The sequence below is a fragment of the Lagenorhynchus albirostris genome, chromosome 2 (assembly GCF_949774975.1).
Source record: "Lagenorhynchus albirostris chromosome 2, mLagAlb1.1, whole genome shotgun sequence".
NCBI classification, from domain to species: domain Eukaryota; kingdom Metazoa; phylum Chordata; class Mammalia; order Artiodactyla; family Delphinidae; genus Lagenorhynchus; species Lagenorhynchus albirostris.
Genome location: NC_083096.1, coordinates 69006883 through 69030280, shown reverse-complemented (window position 1 = coordinate 69030280; position 23398 = coordinate 69006883). Strand labels below are relative to the sequence as shown.

Sequence of the window (23398 nt, the reverse complement as noted above, 5' to 3'; positions counted from 1 at the left end):
ACGTGAAGGCTGAGGACCAAGCTGCATACCTCAGGATGAATCATGACTGCTTTTACTTGTGCTGTTAGAACAAACTGCCCCAAGCCCTCCCTCACGAATCCAGAATAAAGGCCAAAGTCCTTGGCCTGGCACTGAGAACTCAAATCGACTTGACCCAGCTCAGCATTCTTCTCTCTTTTGCTCCACCCTCCAGCGCCGACACCCCCGGTACTCCAGGCACTTGGTTGACTCCTGAATTTCTTGGCTCTCCTGAGCTTCTGGGTCTTTGCTCAGACTGTTTTCTCTGTCTGGAAGGCCATTCTCCTCCCCCCCACCCCCCACACCCATATAGCTATTTCTTGAAATCAACCCATTTTTCAAGGCCTGGCTAAAATCTCAGGACCCCAAGGAAATACTCCCAGACCTTTTCATTCAGAATTAATCTTTCTTTCCCAATCATCACTTTGCACTTTGTGGCAGAGACTTCCAAGTGACTACCCAAATCCCCTGTCTCCTTGCTCCTGACTTAATGAGAAACTGGTTTTGTGGGAGTGGTCATGGGACTAAGTTCTGGTTGGTAGGGTATAAGTAAAGTTGGTGGGAAGAGCTTTTGGAGAAGTTTCTTAAGACTCGGGGCTGACTCACCTGGAAGGCATCTTTTGCACTCTTCCTCATTTCTCTGGCCAGGAGAATATGGACAGGATGGCTGGAGCTGAGCAGTCATCTTGTGATCATGAGGGGATTTTGAGCATGGACATCACTAATGACATCTTGCAGCTGACTATATCAGCCCTGGGCCACCTGCCTCCAGAGCTCTTCTACATGAAAGAACAACCAACTGCTCTATTGTTTAATGCACTGTATTTCGGTCTCTTACTCAAAGCCGAACACAACTCCTAATGGATACAAGTCTGTACTTCTATTGTATCACCTTTCTCAGCCTGCCTTCCACAGGCATTATTTAAGGATGTTGCCTCTGTTGACGGAGCAACTGGAAGAGCAGAGACCACCTCTTGTTCATCTTTAATTCCCCTGAGTAAATGCCTGTTAAATTGAATTTCTGAATCATAACAAATCCCAAGCAACCATCTACATTTGTGACTAGCACTGGGATTTTTGTCAAATCAAATGATGCTTTAAAGTAGGTAGCCAATGACCTGGGCATATTGATGGTACCACAGAAGTCCTCTGTGACGGTTCTGGTCACATGGAAGGACCACCCTGTCCTCCACGGAGCTGCTGCCTGGGGACTGAGTTCTTGTGTCCACAGTGTGGCAGAGTCTCTGGGTCCTTCCTTGGTCCATCTAGTCATGTTCCGTCACCCAAAGGATCACAATCGCCCACCTTTGAAAGCAGAGGGCCTTGGGCACTGGGCCTGTGAGCTAGCTGTGCTGAAAGTCAGAGCCACTGGACAGGGGGTCCAGCTCCTGAGGGGCAGTAAAGCGTTAGTAAATTAGTAAAGCACGCAGCGACCTAAGTGGGAGTGGCCCAGCGCTGCTCTCAGGAGGTATCCAATGGCTGAATGATGAAGGGCTTGCTCCCTGTAGCCATCTAAGCCATGAAAGCTCCCCCTTTTCACCATGAGGAGGTGGGCGAGCTCCCTTAAATCCTTGGTGAAATCCACCCAGAGAGCAGAGTCCACTTGGAAACAAAACCTCTGTCCCTTGAGGCCCAGGGTCCTGAGGGGCAGAGCAGGACCTTCAGGTTCACTGAACATTAGCTGGCAGGGATCCAGCTATCACGGCCAACTTTCTCACTTTGCACAGGAAGAAGCAAATCAGGCTCTTGTTTTGACCTTTAAAATCTGGCCTGGAGAAAACCTGGAGTCCTCATTGCCAACCACACCCCAAGTCTGTACTGGTTTTCCCGTGACAAGAGAGTTTATCCAGATGGCACGGCAGACACGGAAGTTCCTAAATATATGTGTTCCTTGCTCCCCTGAGCTGACCGACTCCTGGAAGACAGGGAACTCTTTCTGCCAGCCTCCCCTGACTGGGGCCAGAGCACTGCCCAGAAGAAACAGGCAGATTTGTGCCCCGGGCAGCCCCTACTCCTGCTACCTGCCCCTCTCTCACTTCCCGTTCTTTGCTGGTGAGGTGACCTCCATCAGAAGCGCAGGGAATACTCAGCTGGTGCTGATGACGTTTTACAGAGCACCTATTAGGGCCAGACATGTCCCTTTATATTATTTTCAACCCTTAAAATAATGGGGCACGGTAGATATTATTATCCACATTTTACAGATGAGGAAGGAGAGGCTCAGAGTCATTTAGCAACTTGGTTGAAGGTCAGTCGATTAAGTGGCTGAGAGGGGCACTTATGAAGTCATTCGGCTATTAAATAGGCCCAGGGCTGCCTGCTTCAGAGCCTGTGCTCTACCTTACATTAAAGCCACATTGTCCTCAGCTGTGACCACAGGACTAACTCATTGGCCATCCAAAAACTTGTCCACATCCCCAAGTCCTGAGGGCCATGGTCTGGCTAGTGCCCAGCAGACTTGGGGATCCCTCATTTCCCATAGGAAAGAGCTGCCTGGGAGGCTGACGAGAGGCCCCAGCCCTTGACTCAGACGCCGCGGGCCATCTAATTGCTAGACTCTGGTTTCCCTCTGCATTGCAAAAGCAAGTTGTCATTTCTTCGTGGCAAACCCCAGGAACTGTCTTTAATCCAAGCTCTTAGGGACGAGCGGGAACTGCAGTTCCTTCTCCCAGCCAAGAAGATGGTGCAAGACCATGGACAGCCTCTGCCAGAGAACATATAATTTCCCTGGATTCGCTGGCTGCACTGGGAGGCAGTGGCCCCCGCAAGCTTTGCTTTCCTCTCTCTGTTAAACTGTTGTATGACTTCAACTGCTGGTGTCCCAGTTTTCCCAATCCCACCCTGCCCTCTCCACTCCCAACCCACCCCCCCCAGAGCCCCCTGCCAACCCTCCAGGCAAGGACCTTCCTGGAAAGAGGCCTCCAGCAAGGTGCCGTGCACCGTTCCAAGAAACCCTGACATCGTCTGTAAGAACCCTGAAGAGAACAGCCAAACCCAGACACCCCACTCACCCCCTTTTTCAGCACGGGGTTCACTAAAGAGACAGACGGATGCAAAGGGAGAGGCTAGCCTTGCCTCCTCCACCACTTCCCCCTTTCCAGTGCCACCCTGGCCCTGGCTCTGCCCACACACCCCCCTGGTTTGGGTGGACTGTGCTAACGTCCGCAGTGTGTGAATGGGGATTTCGGGAGGCAGAAAGTTTTGCTGAGCAAGGAGAAAAAGAGTTTGGTGTGGTTGATTTGCCTTCAGGAAAATCGGAGCTGGGTTCCTGAACATACCACATAACGTGTCATCGAGACAACAGATGGAATTCTCGAGCTCAGCCGACTGGGAAATTGGAAGCCGGAGAGCACAGGAAGCGCCTAACTCTGCTGGGCTGCTGGGCCAGCAGAGGATGCCACATGGGCTGTGACGGGAGCCGCAGGGCCCCAGGTGTGATGCGAGGGTGCCTCCAATTTCCCTTCCAGCCCAAATGTCTTCTGGCTCTTTGGTTGACAAACTCAGACCTGCTCAGGGATGACCCACCAAGCAGACTAAACACACTCAGTAGCTGGCACGTCGGGGACACCCAAAAATGAGAATAAAAATAATTTTTGAGGGAATACGATATTTCCCAAAAAACCCCGTCAAAGTAGTCATCATGGGCTAAGCCAGAAAACTGGCCTTCCTTGTACTTATTTTCTGGGTTGGAATTGGTTTTATTTTGAGTTACAAATGGGGCAGGGTGCAGGCACCATACTCTCTTCAGGGCTTCTTGCCTCCAAAGTCCTAATCTGCCTGCTCTCCTGCCTTCGGAACACATGAGCCCAAGGTTCCCCAAAACCAAAGCTGCTGTCTGCTTGGCATCACTTTGGGGAGTTTCTTTGCTCAAGAGTTCCAAGCCCACATGCCTGGTCAGTCTTACTTCCTTTCTTATCCCAATTCTTAATGACCCAGGCAACAGGATCCTTCATAGCAATGCTTCCCAGCCCTTTTCAATGTCACAGCACATACGACAGCTCAGGGGCTCTGACAGTCCGTGTCCCAGGCCCTGCTTCACCCACACCCTGCCCGCCTGCCCCAGGCTGAGGGGATCCCTCAATGGTTCACCTGGAGTCCACGCTCTGCCGTCCACCACCAATCCTTGGCCCAGTAAAAGTGAGCAAAACCCCTCTTAACTGCTGCTATCCCGTGGTTGCCAGGGACCCCTCTTACGACGCTTCATCCAGACCTGCCTTGCTAATAGCATCCACACTCTTCAAGTCCTGATGCCAGGATTTACCCATTTCCTCTTTTGGGGGGTTAGCTCCACTTTTGGGGGGTTAGCTCCTGTTTTTCAGTCATCAATTTACAAGATAGTCCAATACATTAAATAAAATAACACACGTAACTATTGAATATTAGCACGTACACATCACTTGGTAACTAGAGCCAAAAGAAACAGGTATCAAATGAGGAGGTATTTTTAAGCAAATAGGTCCCTTGGCATCACTCAAGTCACCTTAGATAGTGCTTCATTTCATGGCACAGGTGACTCTGTGTTCCAGACAATACTGAGGGGGAAGAGATAGAGGTGTGAGACCCCCGTCACCACTTCCCAGCTGAGCAAGGGAGACTGTGAGCATTCCTGGATCTGTTTTCTCATCTGCAAAGTGAGGACATGGAACTCTGCCCCAGCCTGCCTTCCAGAGCTGTGGTGAAGACCACATGGTATGATGATGAAAGACATAGTACTCCAAGAGGCAGGATGGAGTATAATAGAAATGGGGCCTGAAACTCGAAAGACCCAGATTTGAGTCCTGGCTTCAGTACTCACTGAACCTCTCTGGGCTTCAACGTTAATTAAGTACAATGGGGTCAACCCCTGCCGCATCAGACCTACAGAGCTGTTGTGTAGATGAAACGAGAGCATGCCCGTGGAAGGACTGAAGCCTGCAAGCGCTATGCACATGGGAGGTGCTGGGAGTATGCTTTCTGGGGGTCTGTGGTCAGAGCCCCTGGAGGCTGGGTTGTACCTCGGGGTGGGTGTAGGCTGCAGCCGTGTCCCTCTGCAGGGCCGAGCGGATGTCCGGCATGCTGTCTAGGACATTACTGGAGCTGTTCTCTTTGCCTCGCTTGTTCATCTCAGCTCGAATTTCTTTCACGTCCTTTTCGATTTGTTCATTTTCCTTGGTGAGGTTTTTAGAAACTTCCTAAGAAGAGAGAAAATTTTAAAAAGAGAGTCCTTTAAAATGCTTTGAAGACAAACAGGAGGGAGCTGGCAGCCAGCTTCTGCTTAGAGCACAGAGACTCAACAGACAGGCTGAGAAATCAGCCAGAAACAACTGGGGCCCTCGAGTGTGTCCGGCCCTGTGCTGAGGACCGAGCTCAGTCCCAGGCGGCATTTCCAGGGCAGCTTGGCTCCGGTACATCCTCTGCTGGAAATGCTTCCCAATACCACCACGGCTTTCCTAATGATAACACTGCCATGTCCCTGGGCTACTGGGACACCTGTTATTTATCCACCCTTGGTTCACAGTACGCTCTTATCCAGTGACGAGTAACATTACAGAAAAATTCCATCCGCTTGCACCTCTACACACGTGAACCAGTGGCTCAGTTAATGAAAGATTTTCTGAGCAATTTTAAAAGAGGTGGCCAAAGAAATTTACATAGTATGCTCTTCTAATGAGCACAAACTATTCCCCATCACTTTTTTTTTTTTTTTTTTTTTTTTTTTGCGGTACGTGGGCCTCTCACTGCTGTGGCCTCTCCCGTTGCGGAGCACAGGCTCCGGACGCGCAGGCTCAGCGGCCATGGCTCATGGGCCCAGCCGCTCCAGGGCATGTGGGATCTTCCCAGACCGGGGCACAAGCCCACGTCCCCTGCATCGGCAGGCAAACTCTCAACCACTGCGCCACCAGGGAAGCCCTCCCCAGCACTTTTTAGAAGTCTTTTTTTCAATTGAGATATAGTTGATTTACAATATTGTGCTAGTTTCAGGTCTACAGCAAAGTGATTCAGTTATACATATATATATATATATATACACACGTATACTTTTTTTTTTTTTTTTGCGGTACGCGGGCCTCTCACTGTTGTGGCCTCTCCCATTGTGGAGCACAGCATCTGGACACGCAGGCCCAGCGGCCATGGCTCACGGGCCCAGCTGCTCTGCGGCATGTGGAATCTTCCCGGACCGGGGCACGAACCCGTGTCCCTGCATCGGCAGGCGGACTCTCAACCACTGCGCCACCAGGGAAGCCCACACGTATACATTTTTCAGATTATTTTCCATTATAGGTTATTACAAGATATTGAATATAGTTCCCTGTGCTATACAGTAAATCCTTATTGCTTATCTACCTCATGTATAGTAGTTTGCCTCTGTTAATCCTGTATTCCTAATTTATCCCCCTCCCTTGCCCCTTGGGTAAACGTAAGTTTGTTTACTATGTCTGTGAGTCTGTTTCTGTTTTCTATATAGATTCCTTTGTATTTTTTTTAGATTATACAGATAAGTGATATGATATCATATGTATCTTTCCCTGTCTGATTTACTTCACTTAGTATGATATTCTCTAGGCCCATCCATGTTGCTGCAAATGGCAATGTTTCACTCTCTTTTTATGGCTCCCCAGCACTTTAAAAGTATCATCTATATAGGAATTTGATAGGCTGGCTTTAAACTTTCCTATTCACACATAAAAAGTTTCCCTAAATGGCTTGGCAAATTAGGCATGTTCCAGACGTAGTTCATACCAGAAAGGACTAAAGCTACATTTCAGTCAACCAACACTGGTGAGTACCTCCTGTGTGTCTAGGGTACAGTATGGCAGAAAGAAAGCCTCTAATTCCCCTGGGGTTCTTGTCCTGGGACGGAGGCAGGTGCGGTGGGAGGACAGCTGTGATGGGGGAGACAGGGTCCACACTGCAGAAAGAAGATGACCAACCATGTCAGGTTCTGTAAGTGCCCAACATGGGTTCAAAGGGACGGAGTGGACTAGAGGCATGAGAGGCAGCACCCTGGAGAAGATGAAGCTCACTGGGATTTGAATCTTGGACAGCTGTCAACAGGCTTAGAGGTAGCCTTTCTCCTCTAGTTATTCTTAGAGACGTTTACCGCACTGAGATCTAACATTGTCCAGCGTTGGCCCCCATTCTAAGGGTCCCATGAGCATCTGAATCTTTAAATGTGATGTTCTCCTTTGAGCCCCGTTTATGAGGGTGACAGAGGAAGTAACCGTGGAAGAATAGAAGATGCATTTACTCTTCATCTTTCTTTGACAGACAGACATGAGAAGTGCAAAAGCTCAGACGTTGCCGGGCACGGTCTGCAGCCTGGTAAGCTGCTACTCATGTCCCAGAGGGAAGCCACGGTGGCTCAGAGTTAGGGGGTGTGTAGGCAGATGGTGACACCCAGACACTGTGGCTCCAGTGGCCCTACGTGGGCTGCCCAAAGGAGCCCACGACGTGATTGTTATAACTAACCAGGCTCTAGACCACTGGCCATGCTATTCTTACAGCACTTCAGTGCACGCCAGATTTTGAGCACTGGAAAGGCTCAATGTGTCTGTGGGGCTAAGGCCAAGCCAACCTCTCTAAATTGCACAGAATCAACTATGAGAGCTGAAGCCCTTGAGAAGAGGTCTTGTTTCACGAATACCCGGAATAAGTGGTTTTACTGGGGGTGCAGTCATTCCTGATAAGTGTTATCAGGGTCAGCCAAATACAGTGGTTAAGAGCGTGGATTCTGGAGGAAACTGTCTGGTTTACATCTCAATGGTGCTACCGCTAGATCTGTTATCTCGGGCAAATTACTTAAGCTCCCTGTGCTTCGTTTTGCCCATGTGTAAAATGGGGTTAATACTAGCACTTGCCCTATGGGTTGTTATGGGGATTAAATGAGTTAAACTATATGTGGAAGTGCATGGGACATACTGAGTGGTTGTTATTTTTCATAGACTGTTACAGCTGGAATGGACCCCAGAACTCAAGCCTAACCCTTCATTTCACAAATGAGGAAACTGAGGCCCGGAGTAAGGATGTGATTTTTCCCATGATCATTTTTAAAAGTGGCAGAACTGAAGCCAGCACCCAGCCTCTCGGCCCCTGCTTCTTCAGTTCACTTGCTGGATCACTAAGAACACCAGGAGAGGTTCCTGGCACTCCGTCAGCTCTCCAGCAGCACTGAGCACATCACAGGGGCCAGTGAACACTGTCAGTTTGGTTTCAGGATATACAATAGGATAGGCCTATACAGAGAAATATAAAAATGTTGGATTCCCATAAATCCTTGCTACTCAAAGAGACCATCAGCACAGGCATCGCTCCGTCACTCAGGAGCTTGTTAAAATGCAGAAGCTCCGACCTGACCCAGACCCGCTGAATCAGAATCTGCATTTTAACAAGATGCCCAGGCAATCTGCATACACACTGAAGTTTGGGAAGCACGGTCTTAAATGTAGGAAGCTTGGGATAAAGCTAATGGAAAGGGGGCCCAAATGTGTGAGAAAGACTGTTTTACAGGAACCAGGTTCTTTCTGGGGCCGATAGGAAAAGTTCCTGGTGCCCGAGTGGGATTCAGGCGTTTCTGTACATCTTTAAGCACCTGCTAAGAGGTGCACCTGTGCATCTTCTCCTGTAACTCTCACATCCTGGGACAGGTAATGAAGCCCCAGAAGGTTCAGGGGTTCGATATAGTATTTCTTCATTAATGCACTCATGAGTTCAGCCCTGGGCACTGAGGGTAAGCCAGGCCAGCGAGGATCCTGTTCTGATGAAGACCACCCTCCATGAGGGGAAGTAAACAATACATAAACAAGAAAACATCAACTAGTGAAAAGTGCAATGAAGGAAAGCAAGTCAGAGTGATGGGACAGATGCAGATGCTAGCTCATCGGCAAGATCGATGACACTTGTCTAAGGTGGAGACTGAGGCATGTCCACAACTACTGCCCAGCCATGGCCCTAGGACCCCTCTCTGGGTGGACCCAATGGTTTGGCCTAAGTAGCCTAAAACAAGATCCCACCCAATTCCTGAACACCTCAAAAGAGTCAGCACTGGTCCTTGCACTCGCTGTGAGGCAAAGGGGCAACCCCACAGGTTTAGCCCCTGCCCTCCAGAGTTTGGTTTTTCTAGGTCCCTGGAAGGCTCCCCTCTCATCGATTTAGAAATGCCAGTACCCTTTCTGGTTTTAGTGAGGAGCTATTATTCTGAGTTTCCACAGAGGAGGGTTTGAGACAGGCCTGGCCCTGAGACCCCGGAGGAGCAATATTCTTTATTCCCCTCATGGGAACAGCAAAGCCCGCCAGCCACCTGAATAAACACCAGGCTGGTGGTGGCATCACCCCATTGGCCTGCTGGGCCAAGCCAGCCGATGTCCCCCAGGGCGGCAGAGCAGCAACCACCTTTTCCCCAGGCGTGCTGGCCTTGCAGGGCTCCCCACTCCTCCCTGGGGCTCTGCATTCCTCACACCAAGGGCCTTTTGTGGGGTACATCTCAGGAGGCACCGGGGATGGTGCCCACACAAGACACTCTCGATCCTGCCCTGGGAGAAGGGTGAACTCCATGACCTCATGCCTCTGGCTCTTCCCCTCTGGGACAGCTGCAACTGTGACATTTACAGTGTGTGCAACTTGGCTTGTGCATGGCACTGGCAACGTGATGGAGGAAGTGGGAGGGGTGCCTGTCGGCCAGGGGTGAGCACACCACGTGGTCCCTGCCCAGGATCCTGGTGCTATGAGGAGGGAAAGCAGGAGGGAAGAAGCACAGGTAGATAGAGGGCTGGCAAAGTTGGCAGGATACGGCCAGTCAGGGCCATTAAAGATCTAGGAACTGTGTCACGGTCCTTGGGGTGGACAGAGCTCAGGAACTGAGAGGTATTCACAGAACAAGTGCCACGTGCTGGGGGCATGTAGTAGGGCATTGGAGGGTACCTACTGAGAGCAAGCCCGCATTGCCAGTTGGGCACAGGTGTCCTGTGCTGACCACAGTCAGATGCACAGGTGCCAGGGGGGAGGCAGTGTGCAAACTCGGCAAGTCCCTGGGAGGAGGGGAACTGGATGTAGGTGGAACTGAGGGTACAGCTGGCAGTCAGCACTGGGCAGCACAGTTGGTCAGAGGACAGCTTTAACGAGCCATATGGAGGGACAACACAAGCAGATGTGCAGACTGGTGCAATGGGCATGTGCAGAAAGGCTGTTCCACGGGCACAGACTGTGTCCTGACCTTGTCCAGCTATTGGACAAGTGTGCGCATGCCTGGGTGAGACCACGGCACAGCTTAAGCCAAAACTGTTGGGACCCGAGGGAAAGACAACCAGAGCGCAAAGCTCTATCAGCTCTCTGTGGTCTTGTCTTCCCAACCAGAACCAGGAACGAGGTGTGGTGGCCAAAGTGCTGGCTCTGGAGACCAGGTATGAAACCTACACCACAGTCACTACCTGGTTTTACGTAACTACGTAAGGCAAGTGATGGGAACACTCCAGGTCCCATCAGTTCGAGGAGGAAGGAATAATGATACCTACCTCACCAGGCTTGGTTTGGAGAATGAATGAAGAGCTGTATGTGGCACAGCACACAAAACAGGGCTTGACACGCGTCGCCAAAGGTGGAGTGGGACGGACTCGTGGGATCTCAGTAGCAGATACACAGGTGGAAAAGGGGAGGGGAGCTAAGGTTTGGCGTGGCTGGGACAGGGAAGAAGGCAAGGACCCAGAGCTGGTGTGTGGTAAAGAGACTCCTGTAGAAGGAGACTAAGCAAGATTGCAGCTGAGCCAAACCATGGCCCCAAGTCATGCAGCAGGCATGCGCCCCCACTAGTAGATGGCTGGATGTGCACAAGGCTCAGAGGCAGACGGCAAGCCTGAGGACAGAGGGAGCACGGTTCCTTGTGGGAGTGAAGTGAGATAGTGTGTGAGTAATCGGACCTGGTGGGAGGGCTCGGAGTTCCCATAGTTTGCCCTGCCCTTCCCCCCTCAGAACCCTCCATGACACAACTAGGACCAGGTGGCCTGGGACAGACACCCTAGGCGACAGCTGTCTCCAGCCCCTATAAGACAGCTGGATGGGGAAAGCAGCTAGAAACAGCTGACGCCGCAGCTGACAGGACAGGCAGGACACAGCACAAACCCTGACCACAGGGCAGGCCCGCCTGGCTGCAGGGGGCGGCCAGCTGACGTGTTCAGTCACTCCCCCAACCTAACAGCTGTTGAGCATCTAGTCCACATCCACGTTGGGCTAAACTTTGGCAAACAAAGATGACTTAGACCCAGGCTGTCCTCAGGAAGTCCAGAGCCTGGAAGATAGTCAAAAAAGTAAAGAGCAAGAAGCCCCCAGGCCTCTGATGATGAACCCCACAGTACAACCACACGCTCCCTCACATCCCGGCAGCTGCAAGCTATTCCCAGGCCAGCGGACGGAGGGCTGAGGCTCACACCTTACATCCCTTTAGCCAAGAAGAAAAGCTTTCACGCCACAGTGACAGATTAGATTTGAAGTATATGTAAAACCCAGGAGAGGTTATATATTGACCTGAACCCATACTAAGATGTAAACCGAATTAAATAACGTTAGAGCTGAAATGTATCTTAGAAATATTATCTCCAACCCTTTCCCTTTTCACAGATGAGGACATTATGGTCAGACAGGGGGAGTGACACTCCTCTCCAAGGCTGCACTTGAGTAAGGAGGAGAGTGAAACGATTGACAGCAAACCCTTCTGTGAGTGCAGATTTGATCAGGAGAGAGAGTAAGCACTTGGGGTGTCTTGATGTGAGTGGAGGGAGGGCAGAGAGGAGAGGCGTGGAAAGAGACAGGTCCCCTAACCCATGGCCAGGCCTGCACAGACAAAAATTACATTTTCCTATTAGCTGGTAAAAAGATATATCCCCCAGAGTCAGGAATGATCCTTTGATCTTGCCTTCCAGACCAGAAACACAAAGGCCACCAAATCCTTACGTCTGGGGGAGAAGCCCTCAGTAGTGCTCATGCCAGCACATTCTGGGGAGAGGGCCAGTTCCGGGTCTGGTAAATCCATTGTAGACTTTCAATCCCACTTGGACACAACAGTATCAGAAGAAAAAGCTTCAGATGACACACAAGGTTCCACAATGCCATCTGTACTCATGGATGGGGTTTGCAAACTACGGCGGGTAGGTGTGAGAGAAAAGGAGTCACACACACACTTGGGCAACAGAAATCACACTTTGGGAAGCTTGTAGGCATGCATCTATTTTAAGAGCCTGGGATATGCACCCACATGTATACAAAGGCACATGTGTATACAGTCACATCCAAGTAATTATAAATGTTGCCAGTTGTACTGCAGCTAAGTGGAGGTAGGGCATTTCTTCACAAAGATTTGCAATTTTTACGGGCATGACTTAATTCAACTAAAGCCTTGATGCTAGAATAAATTATTTTAACGACCTGGCCCTCTGTCTGTCTTTTTCTTTACTTGGATAATAAATCTACTCCTGGAAGCAGTACGTGGTACTAGGCCTGTACCTCTGCCTCTTGTCCTGCTGTCATCAGAATCCACTTTTTGGCCTGGGCAGCCTACAAGTCTTTGTGTCTCTGGGTGCATTCAGCGCTCAGAGCAAAAGTCTTCTGAGCCGAATCTGTGCCAACGACAGGTCTACGTGTAATGAATAGGGTCTGCCTTTGCCTTTGGAAGCTACAGATTTTCCTTCTAGACTTCTAGTTCCTATCTCTCCTGGCACCTATATTCTGTGCCTACACCCACCCCAGCTCCAATACATACCGGGCCTTCCTGCATCCCTTTTCCCTTCCCAGCCACTTTCAGAAGAGTGTCAGCCTGGATCTACCACATAGAAGGTTCTTGGACCATTGACTACCTTGGATGTTACTTCTACTTGGACAAGTTCTACAGGAATGCCCGTGCGGTTTCAGGACTCCACTAGGGGAACAGGAAAGAGGTTTGGGGGGTTAAGTTTGTGGCACACAGTGAAAGGGTCCCGCTAAGATACGTGCTCCAAATTGATAAAAATTAGAAAGTCTGCCAATACCAAGTTTCGGTAAGAATGTGTGCGGAGCGTTCACACCCTGCTGGAGGCAACATGAACTCGTACGACCACGTGGGAGAACAGCCTGGCAATACAGTCGCCCCTTGGTCTCTGCAGGCGATGAGTTCCAGGACTCCCCACAGATACCAGAATCCACTCAAGTCCTCTCTACAGAATGGTGTAGGATTTGCATAAAACCTGAAGACACCCTCCTGTATACTTTAAATCATCTCTAGATGACCTATGATACCTAATACGATGTAAATGTTATGTAAATAGTTGCTGGCGTATAGCAAATTCAAGTTGTGCTTTTTGGTGCTTTCTGGAACTTGGGGGGGAATATTTTCGATCCCCCCAAAATTTCTGTGGTTGAACCGAATTGTAGGCATGCATCTATTTCAAGAGCCTGGGACATACACCCACACATATACAAAGGCACATGTGTACACAGTCACATCCAAGTAATTATAAACGTTGAATTCCATGTGAACTCAAACTGGTTGAATCCACAGATGAGAAAACATGGGGCTGTGCAAGGTCGGCTGTATCCCCTAAAGTTGCCGATAAGCATAACTAATAGCCCAGTAGTTCCATTCCTACTTACATATCACAGAGAAGTGTACGCACGTACGGGATGTGCATATAGAGGGACGCCCCTGGGGTTACTATGAATTACAAAACTAAAAATAACCCCCATATCCGCCATCAGTGGAACAGATCAATAAATTGTGGTATAATCTCACACTAGAATACTACACAGGAATAAAAATGAATGAACTACAAGCCAAAAAATGACATAGGTGAGTATTAAAAACATTAAGTTGAGTGGAAGAAGCCCAACGTGCACACACAGACACACACTTCTGTAGGAGTCTACATATTTAAAGTTCAAAACCAGACAAAACTGTTGTATTTAGGGATGCATCCTTAGGTGATGAAACGGCAAAGAAAAGCAAGAAGATGATTAACATAAAGCCAGGATAGAGGTTCCCTTCAGGGGGGTATGTGAGTGGGAGAAGACATGTGGGGGGCTTTTGGGGTGTTTCTTGAGCTGGGTGCTGGTTACATGGGTATTTGCTTTATGATAACTTGCTAAGCCGTACATTCATTGTTTATGCACTTTTCTATACATGTGTTATTTTTCACAATTTAAAACAGAAGCTCAACCAAAATCACTCCACCAACAAGAGCTTCCAGAGCTGATTTTACCAAGGGGTGAGATTCTCAACAGTTCAGATTCCATTTCTCTCTCCTTTCTTCCTCTTTCATCTGCAAATGGAGTTTCCATTCTTACATCCTCCTACATAGCTGAGGTGAATGTATACACATGTGCGTGCCTACTTCTTCTGCCAAGTACTGATCTTACTCTGGGCAAAATGTCCCTCCAATTTGACCCTTTTGTCTGGTCTGACCTCCAAACAGCTCTCTTTGGGATTCAAGAATATTCAAAGACCAGGAGCAGAGTTTCACTCCCATTCCTCCTGCACAGCCAGGCTGGAGAAGGAGTGTTTTTTCCATTTACCCAACATTCTGCCTTTTCACTGCATGCAGACTGCAGACAGAGTCAGCCAGCAAGAGCCAGGAGACGAGTGGCTGGACTTGAAGCTGAGAGACATTGCTCTGGTCTGTGGGCCCAGGGCCCAGACCCATCTGTATCTGTTGTCACACCAAAGCACCCTGTCATCTTGGGGTGCCTGTGTGGGGAAACTTTCACTGGATGGGACCTTCTCTAAATTAACTTTAATCCTATTAACAGGATTTATGGGGTATGGCCATGGTTCTGCCTAGAAATTCCCTTGGAAGAGCTATTGCTGTAAGTTCTGGTTAGGAAAAACTGATGCTCCCAGGGCGGCCAGCAATGATTTGAAGAAACTTATGAGGTTGATTAGAAAGGGCTCTGAGGAACCAGGAACCAGAAGGCCTGAGCTCCAGCCTATACTTCACTAGCACTGGGACTGAAGGAAAGTCATCTCATTTCCTTGGGTCTCAAATCCTGGCCAGCTCACAGGAACTAATAAGCGAAATGTATATGGGATGCTTTAAAACCACAAATGCTATACAAATACAAGGGATGATGATGATGATTATTATAAAGGTCCAGTTTTTGCTACTAATCATTCCACAGTTTTGAAAAAGAGGTAGCTCTCATCGATATAACTAAGGTCGGTTTGGGCAAAAACCCAGTGACTGTATGACTGCACAGAAGATACATCCTGCTGGGTAGTGGCACTGCACCAAATTCATCCACACTCCTTCCCTTTGCCAGCAGGGAGGGCTCAGCTGCTAGACGAGGCTGGAAACATTATAGGCCTTGAACAAAGCTCAGCCCACTGGCCTTCTCAGAGGCTGAGTGCCTGACCTTGGCCTCGTGAACACTGTGTTCTACCCCCAGAGCTATCCTTCCCAGGCTGTGTTCTCCAGACAGAATGAAAAACATGTGGCTGCCAAGGTCAGGTAAAGGCAGAAGAGGTGGCTGTCACCCCTGTTCCTGTAGAAAATCGATCTTTTTTTTTTTTTTAAGGGGCACTGCACATTTGGATGGTTCTAGGGGCCAAGAGAAAGACAGGCACTTTCCAACTTTGAAGGTCCAATGGGATCTTGGTTTAATTCCTTTTGAACCCATCTGAAAGAATCAGAAGGTGGTTTTAAATAGCAGAAAGAATCCCAAGCCCACGTGAAGTCCATTGGTAGTAGGATGGTGTTGACCATTCCGAATCCCATCATTCCAGCTGTCAACGTCAGGAAAGGAGAGACTCGAGATGCCAAGTGGCCTGATTCTCTTAGGGAGCCCCTCCAGGAATACTGGGGTGATAAGAGTGGACTGCCATGATCCCGTTGGCCACCTTGATCTGCCTACAAGCTTGGGCTCCAATGTCCTGACCCCACTCATTAGACCTCGTAACTGACATGACTGTGGACCTACCAACCCTCCCAGAGCAAATGGCCATGTTCAGAAAACACTTCATCCCAGCGCCGGGGGAGCTAAGGCTAAGGGTGGGTTGAGAAGGATCTGGTGTTCACTTTCTGGGAACATTTTTAGGAGTGTAGGGAGTGTGCTGAAATCAATCCTTGAAACCACAGCGTTTCATCAGCCTTGTCCCAGTTCTCTTGGCATAGCAACAGAGGGACAGTTGCCCGCACTCACTCCTTGGTCATAACCTGAGTGCTTTGTTTTATTTAGCATTTCAAAGTGTTTCCAAAAGGAGTAGCTCAACTTTTATCTCCTCAGCAATCGTACAAAGTAGGTAGGGGACCTTTCCCACTTCACAGATGGAGAAAGTGAGATATGGCTGCTTGCTAGTGGCAAACAAAGAGTAATTCACTCTGTCTTGACTCCTAGTACAGTGAGTTCCCTTTCTGCCACACTAAAGATCCTTACTTTTTTCTCATCCTACCTACTAATCACCCATAAGGGAACCTCAGCTCCTCCATGAGAGACCCACAAAAGCCCACTTTTTCAGGAGGAATATATTAATATGTTTATTAAATTTACCTCTTTTTTTTTTTTTTTTTGGCAGTACGCAGGCCTCTCACTGCTGTGGCCTCTCCCCTTGCGGAGCACAGGCTCCAGATGCGCAGGCTCAGCGGCCATGGCTCACGGGCGCAGCCGCTCCGCGGCATGTGGGATCTTCCCGGACCAGGGCATGAACCCGTGTCCCCTGCATCGGCAGGCAGACTCTCAACCACTGCGCCACCAGGGAAGCCCTAAATTTACCTCTTATATTAACATTCCAACATAGAGAACAAACGTATGGACACCAAGGGGGAAGGGGAGCGGGTGGGATGAATTGGGAGACGGGGATTGACATAGATACACTTTTGATACTATGTATGATGTAGGTAACTAATGAGAACCTACTGTATGGCACAGGGAACTCTACTCAGTGCTCTGTGGTGACCTAAATGGGAAGGAAATCCAAAAAAGAGGGGATGTAGGTATACGTATCGCTGATTCACTTTGCTGTACAGTAGGAACTAACACAACATTGTAAAGCAACTCTACTCCAACAAAAAATGTTTAAAAAAATTCTAAAAATGAAATAGTTTTCTACTTGAAGCAGCAGCTCTTTGAGTCACTGTTTCAAGTATCCATTCCAGAACTGGATGCCAGTCGAAGAAACATCCATAAGCTTCTTACCAATCAGGCTGAATGATGATCGTTCTTTTTCTGATAACTAAATGACTTCTTATTTCTATGTGAAAGCATTACAGCAACAGAACAATGTCAACATGATTGTTTATAATGACTTTTATCTCCCATCATCGTATCACACACCAGCTGAAAACCATAGCTCCAGCTATGCATCTCTCTAGAACTCAGTCATACAAATGAGGTATCTCTGTCTATGAAAATTAAATGACTAGTCTATTCTTCCTGTGGCTGAATGTTTTGCAATAAGGAATATTATTTATTAGTAATCATTTTTATGTCTTCTTTCTCTAAAATGGATTTGAGATGGAGTACCCCCCCAACACACACACACAGAGGCATGTACCAAAACAATTTTTTAAAAGAGAAATTAACAAACATATACCCAGAAGAGACATGACTCCATCTTAAAACTGGAAGTAAGATGCTTACGGCACCTTTACATTTTATTTAACTCTGAGTTCCCTGGAAGTCAAGGGGAAAATAGATATACATTGGTTATATGGTTCTTATCTATGAAAAATGAAGGTATTTACATTTATATTTCACTATTTCTCTTTGTCACCAACAATTTGGCATGATTTTGCATGAGTGTTTTATGTTTTGTGTATATTTTTTTCTTTCCAAAGGATAATGGGTTAAACACAGCCAGGGTACATGCTTTCTGAAGAAAAGTGTATGGTAAGTTTGATGCACTTTGGGGCCAGATCAAGAGAAAGATATGGAAACCCAGACTCTTCCTTACCTCCTCTAGTTTGTCCACTCTCCCCACCAGTTTGGTGGTAACCGAATGCAGTTTCAGGAGATCCAGGCCATAGAAAGCTCCTTCCAGCATGTCTATGATGGTGGAGAGCTATGAAACAAAGGCAGGCGTTAGTCCAAGGCTGGGGCAGACAGGTCCAGAGGGAGACGTTTCCTTTTAGATCTCCATGTTGGAGGCTGGACAGGGAAGCCACTAGCCAGAAGTTGAGAGGTGGCCCTCAGAAACCAGCACTTGTGTGGGTGGGCACATAAGCAGACCCAATGGTGTAGGTGTACTCTGTCTATTGGAATACGCGGGTAAGAAAATGGGAGAATCCTACAAGAACAAGTCAACTGAGGTCTGGACAGCTTCGCCAAACTGTTTATACTTCTTTTACTAAGTCCATCAGTTGCACGCATGTCTGTCTTTCATACTAGACTGTGAGCTCCTTGGAAGTAGTGCTACGTCATCTTCATCTTTGATTACCCATGATACCTAGTACAGTACTTGGCCCACAACAAGTGATCTGAAACACTCACATGCATTGTCTGCTGAAGTCCCTGGAAGACACCAACAAGCTTTTCCTTAGCACTAAAAGCAAAACTGCCCCTGGGGTAAAAGAGACCCAGTGGCCCATCTTTGAGGCGGCAAGTTGTCATAGGGTACCCAGCTCTCTCAGTTTTTTCAACACTGTCCTTCCTGCCAGTACAGAGCCACTGGGAGGAAGGTGGCTGAGGCGCTGGTGACATCCAGGGCATGCAAAGTGCAGGTTAAGGAAGCAGATGAGAGATGCTTAAACTGAGCCTCCCTGCCAAGGACCATCCCTGAAGAGTTTGTTGGACACTAGTGTGCAACCTCTGCTCCTCCAATAACAGCTTTTCTATGAGATGAAGAATTCAACGTATGAAATGCTCATGTTTAGAAGATCTCCTTCCTCCCCCTCAGAGGAAGATAGCTGAATCCTGGGTAAAGGCCAAGGGAGGGTAGCTGATTAATATGTACTGTGATGATTTTCTGATTCCTAAAATTTTGCATACTGTTGTTTCAGAATCCCCCAAGAATCCAGTCCTATAACTGGGTAACTGTGCCTTTGGTTCAGAGATTGTTTCATGGCAGAGCTGTAGTTCTGAGTGATGTGGCTGACTCCTGGGACACTCATTTTATTGGTAAACCCTACTCTGCTTAAAGGAATATCAATGATGACCAGTTACCGAGTGTGTACCAGCTGCCGGCACAGCGGTAGCACTTTACATGGTCATTCATTAATGGAACTAGTGTCTACTGAGCCTCAACTATATGTCAGGTATTGTGCCAAGTACTCAATAGCTGTCATCTCATCGATTCTCAAAACGACCCCCAAAGGTAGATGTTATTCTTCCTACTTTTTAACTCAAGGAGACTGAGGTCAGATCATGTGAGTAACTTGAGTAGCATCACACAGCAAGCAGTAGCAGAGCACTGATTTGAACCCGAGTCTGACTCCAAGCCAAGCTCGTCCCACGACCCCACGCTGCAGATGAAGAGGGGAGGACAGCATCAGATGAAGCCCTCAGCTGACCCACTGGGCCGCTCCAGGGAGGGCCTGAGCTTCCCCATCCTGTGGACCAGAATTACAGGACTGAAGTTTGATGACTGGACCTAGAGCAGGCCCCAGGCCCCAGGCCCCTTCTTCTCTGGGTCACCCAGCCCTTGCAATGAGGACTAAAGGCTCACTTCTCTCTGTGTGTCTGGTGTGTCTTTGGGGTGCCTCCTGTGCTGACAGCAAATCGTGGCAGTAACTCTCCTGGAGAAGAATGCTGAGTTCTTTTGGCCGGCTGGGTCTGGCAGCTGCTCCCAGGCCCAGCCTCCTTGGCTCCGTAAGAGAGGCGGGCACACTTTGCTCTAGGCATCTCCCTCAGACGTTAGAGTTGCAAATGACCAGTTGGTCAGATCATCAGCTTTGGGTCCACACGTAACACTCTCAGGCCAGGGTCTGACCTCCTTTAAAGGCTAAAACAGGGCCCACTTACTCAAAGGCCTACAATCCCCAGCAACAGCCTTGCCAGAGGCATGGGTCCCTAAGGCACCCTCTCACCCAGGCATCAACCCACACCAGGTCCTACCTTCAAGTCCCGGCTGTCTGCCTCCCGAAGCTTCTGGAGCCTGAAGTCTCCCTCACAGGGATTGAGGGCGGATGGCGGTGCAACACAGGCACACTTGCAGGATGAGCCTGAGGTGATGGTTTCCACAGTGTAGAAGTCTTCCTTCCTGGAGGTCCCCTCGTTGACCCTTTGGCAGGCGTCTCGGCCCAGGGGTCGCACTACACACTTGCACTGACAGTCCGAGCCCTCAGACACGGCCTTAACTTTGTCATAGTCTCCGAGCAACTAGACAAAGAGAGAGAGAACAGGTTGAGGGTGTGCAAACACAGGCATCACTTAGGGTCCTGAAGAAGGCTCTCTGTTCACTTTGTCAGGTGTCCTGCTAGCCAGAGACCTCAGACAGCTCTGATGTGGAGTTGAAAAGGTCATCGCAACACAATTTGCTGACTCTAGCATTTCCTGGGAGGCACTCAGAGTTCAGCTCTCTTGTTTACCTTGGAAAGCTGTGCATTTCTCAGGGGGCCTTAGCCTTTCATCATTTAAAGGAAAAAAACAAATGAGCCCTGTCATCCTTCCGGTAGTCCTTGCTTTAGCTAGAATCCAGATTTAGATTGAAAAAGGAAAGGAGAAGGGATTGATGGAGGGATTGGAAAACTGACATTCCAATTTCAAGACTACTGGCTTCTGTCCTCCTTCATTCATTCACCATTTATTGAGTGCCACCTTGGGACTGAGCTAGGTGCTGTGAGAGGTAAAGCAATGGGCCAGACAGAGAGACTGCTCTCAAGGAGCTTACAGTGCAGGAGATATAGAAATAACAGTCACACCAGTTAGGGAGTGTTAAGGCCCCCTGAAGTGGGAGTGCAACGGGAGCTCAAACAGAGGGCCACAGAGAGTGTCTCTAGCCAGGCACCAGGGAAGACTTCTTGGAGGAAATGGCATCTGATCTGGTCTCAAAGGATGGGTTAGATTTGGAGAAAAGAAACTGGGAGGAGAGAGACAGGTCCAAACGTCAGTAAGGTTTACTCAGCCCAAGGGTTCATACGGATCCTAGAATAGCTTCTGCACCCAAACCCCAAGACAAAGCCAGGAGAGCGAACTGGCAGCACTTGCGGCTTCTACAGCGCTAAACATTTCCTTCTGAGTGCTTGCCCCCGCCGGCCTCCCCAGGCAGGAAAACACATAACAGCAGGCTTTCTGGAACCACGATCCTAGGCACTTGCTGGGGAAAAGGCTCCTCCCCAGCTCCTCTCCAAGACATCCTACATCCCTGAAGTTAGGGGTCCCTTTGTGGGCACAGAGAAGGGTTCCCTTCATTTGACTAATGACCGTGTCAGGCAAGCTTTGAGCTTGTTGGAGTGGATATGTTCCTGGGATGCTGTCGGAGGGGGGAAGAAGTCTCATTATGTTTTTTTTTACAAGGGTTGGGTTTCTGCTAATACTAATATTTGTTTTAGGACTGTTGTCAAATGCAGAATGGACCAGTGGAAGAAGGAGCTGTGTAGTTCAGGGTGACTTAATTGGCCAGTCTTTACGTGCTGAGAGTAAATCGTAGCTGTCTGCTCTCTGAGACTCTGCCTAGATTCCTACGTATCCCTGCTCTGAGAGCTTGGGTGGATTCCTTCCTATCAGGAGGCTCCGGTTTCAGGAAGGCTTTTGTTGATGGTCCTCCAGAGCCCCAATGTGAAGGATTTATATGTCTTTTCGATTTGGGGGTCAGTGTGAGGTTATGGGTGAGTACAGGGCATGTATTAGCATAATTATTAAAGGAAGGGTGAGGAGACTAGTGCTTGATAAATGCCAAGCGTTTCTACAGAAAGGAGCCAAGGACCCCAGTCCCAAGGCTTAGTGGAGGTACGGCAGCACTACAGGAACCCTTTCTCAGCCATCCCTCATCCTTAGGATTATGACTACACCCACCACACAATCATCATGCAGGCTCTGGAAAGCATGAAATAAACACTCTAGAGAGAACTGTCTTTTACAAGATCTGAGTTGGGACAACCGTGAGATTGTCAGAAGACCTGGCTCTACCCATCTCTAGGACCCTTTACTCTTCTAAGCCTTATGGTCCTTAACTATAGAATGGGAATAAGGATTGTGCGGGGATCGAGTCAAATAAACCAAGTGAAAGTACTTCATAAAAGGATATGTTACAGATCCTGTCCCTATCAGCTGTCACTCCCTCCCCTCCCCACTAGCGCCTGCTGGACCTGACTGGATCTGCATTTCCATTTCACCTTCTCAATATGGGGGGGACTTACCATCAGTCCCTCTGTTTGGGGGTCATCTCATATTCCTCACACTTGTTGCTGTTCTGTTTTCTCCCTGGGTGTCTCACTCCGAGCAATGAAATATCTCCCCGTGGGTTACGCCATCTGCCTCCTGTCCAGCATGCCCGCCTGTTTTCACATTCCAATTCTGACAACCAGCCACACAGACAAGAGATGGCCACACTTTCTACACCCCTTCAACCAAAAGGTTTTGATTTTTTTTTCTTCTTCTTCTCAGGGAGTTGTGTGGTGTCTTCCCTTCCTTCTCCTCTCCTTTCTGATTCTGTAACTTTGAAAGACCCTATGATTTTGAGAGGAGGACCCATGTCCCTTTGCTTAAGAAAATATTCTGATAAAGGAAAAGTGCCCTCCCCTTTGGTAATGGAGGGAGAAAGGCTGCTTCCGAACGCTTCAGCAAGGACCATCTTAAGGCTCTTGCCACTACCCAGGGCAAGAGGGGGGAGCATGGGACTCGCAGCCTACCTGAGATAAAACGTTCTCCTGGTTGTCCGCTTCGTTTTGCAGAGTCTCGTCCTCCGTGGGCGCCACCGTCTGCACATCTGGGGGCTCGGTCGTCCCAGTCGGGGGAGTGCTGTACCCCCAGCCCAGAGCCATAACCAGAGCGAAGCAGAGAGCTAGCCGCAAAGACTTGGCCATGAGGGACGCGACAAGAGGGAGCTCGGCCCCTTCGGAGAATGGCTGGGGTCCGGTGGGGTGGAGGGGGGGTGTCTCGGCAAGGACTAAGGCGAGAGGGTGTCTGGCTGGAGCCCGAGAGTGGCTGCTCACAGCGCCTTCCAAAGCTGGGTGCGGCTGAGCGGGGCGGGAAGATGCTCCCTAGAGACCCTGGTCATCTCCTTCCCAACGCGATCAGCCCCGACCGTGCGGCCCCGGTAGAGAGTGGGGCGCAGGATAGGAGGAGGTGACGGGGAAGGTGGAGGTGGTAAGGCTCGCCGAGCGCGCCGTCCTCTGGAGAGGGCTCAGGTGGAAGGAAGGGGTCCTGGCAGAGGCGGGCGGGGCGGGGCGCGCGGGGGCGGGCGGCTGGGAGCCCGGGGGCGCAAGGGGACCCGGTGGGGGTGTGGGGCGGGCAGCTGCGAGGGCTGCTGGACGACTGCGCCGCGGAGCGCTGGCGCGGAGGGAGGGCGGAGCCT

The 23398-nt window shown here is 49.3% G+C and overlaps 1 protein-coding gene across 4 annotated transcripts in view; it reads right to left on the bottom strand.

The window, feature by feature from the left end:
- The window catches only part of OLFML2B (olfactomedin like 2B), a 41304-nt gene extending 18119 nt beyond the window's left edge, over window positions 1-23185 (bottom strand). For all 4 annotated transcript variants that reach the window (XM_060142237.1, XM_060142239.1, XM_060142238.1 and 1 more), the window contains exons 1-4: window positions 22734-23185; window positions 19999-20262; window positions 17900-18007; window positions 5013-5189 (exon numbers count right to left, since the gene is read on the bottom strand). In XM_060142237.1, the coding sequence (XP_059998220.1) occupies window positions 5013-5189; window positions 17900-18007; window positions 19999-20262; window positions 22734-22907 (723 nt within the window). In that variant the 5' untranslated portion in view covers window positions 22908-23185. The remainder of the gene's footprint in view (window positions 1-5012; window positions 5190-17899; window positions 18008-19998; window positions 20263-22733) is intronic.
- Between the last annotated feature and the right edge of the window lie 213 nt (window positions 23186-23398).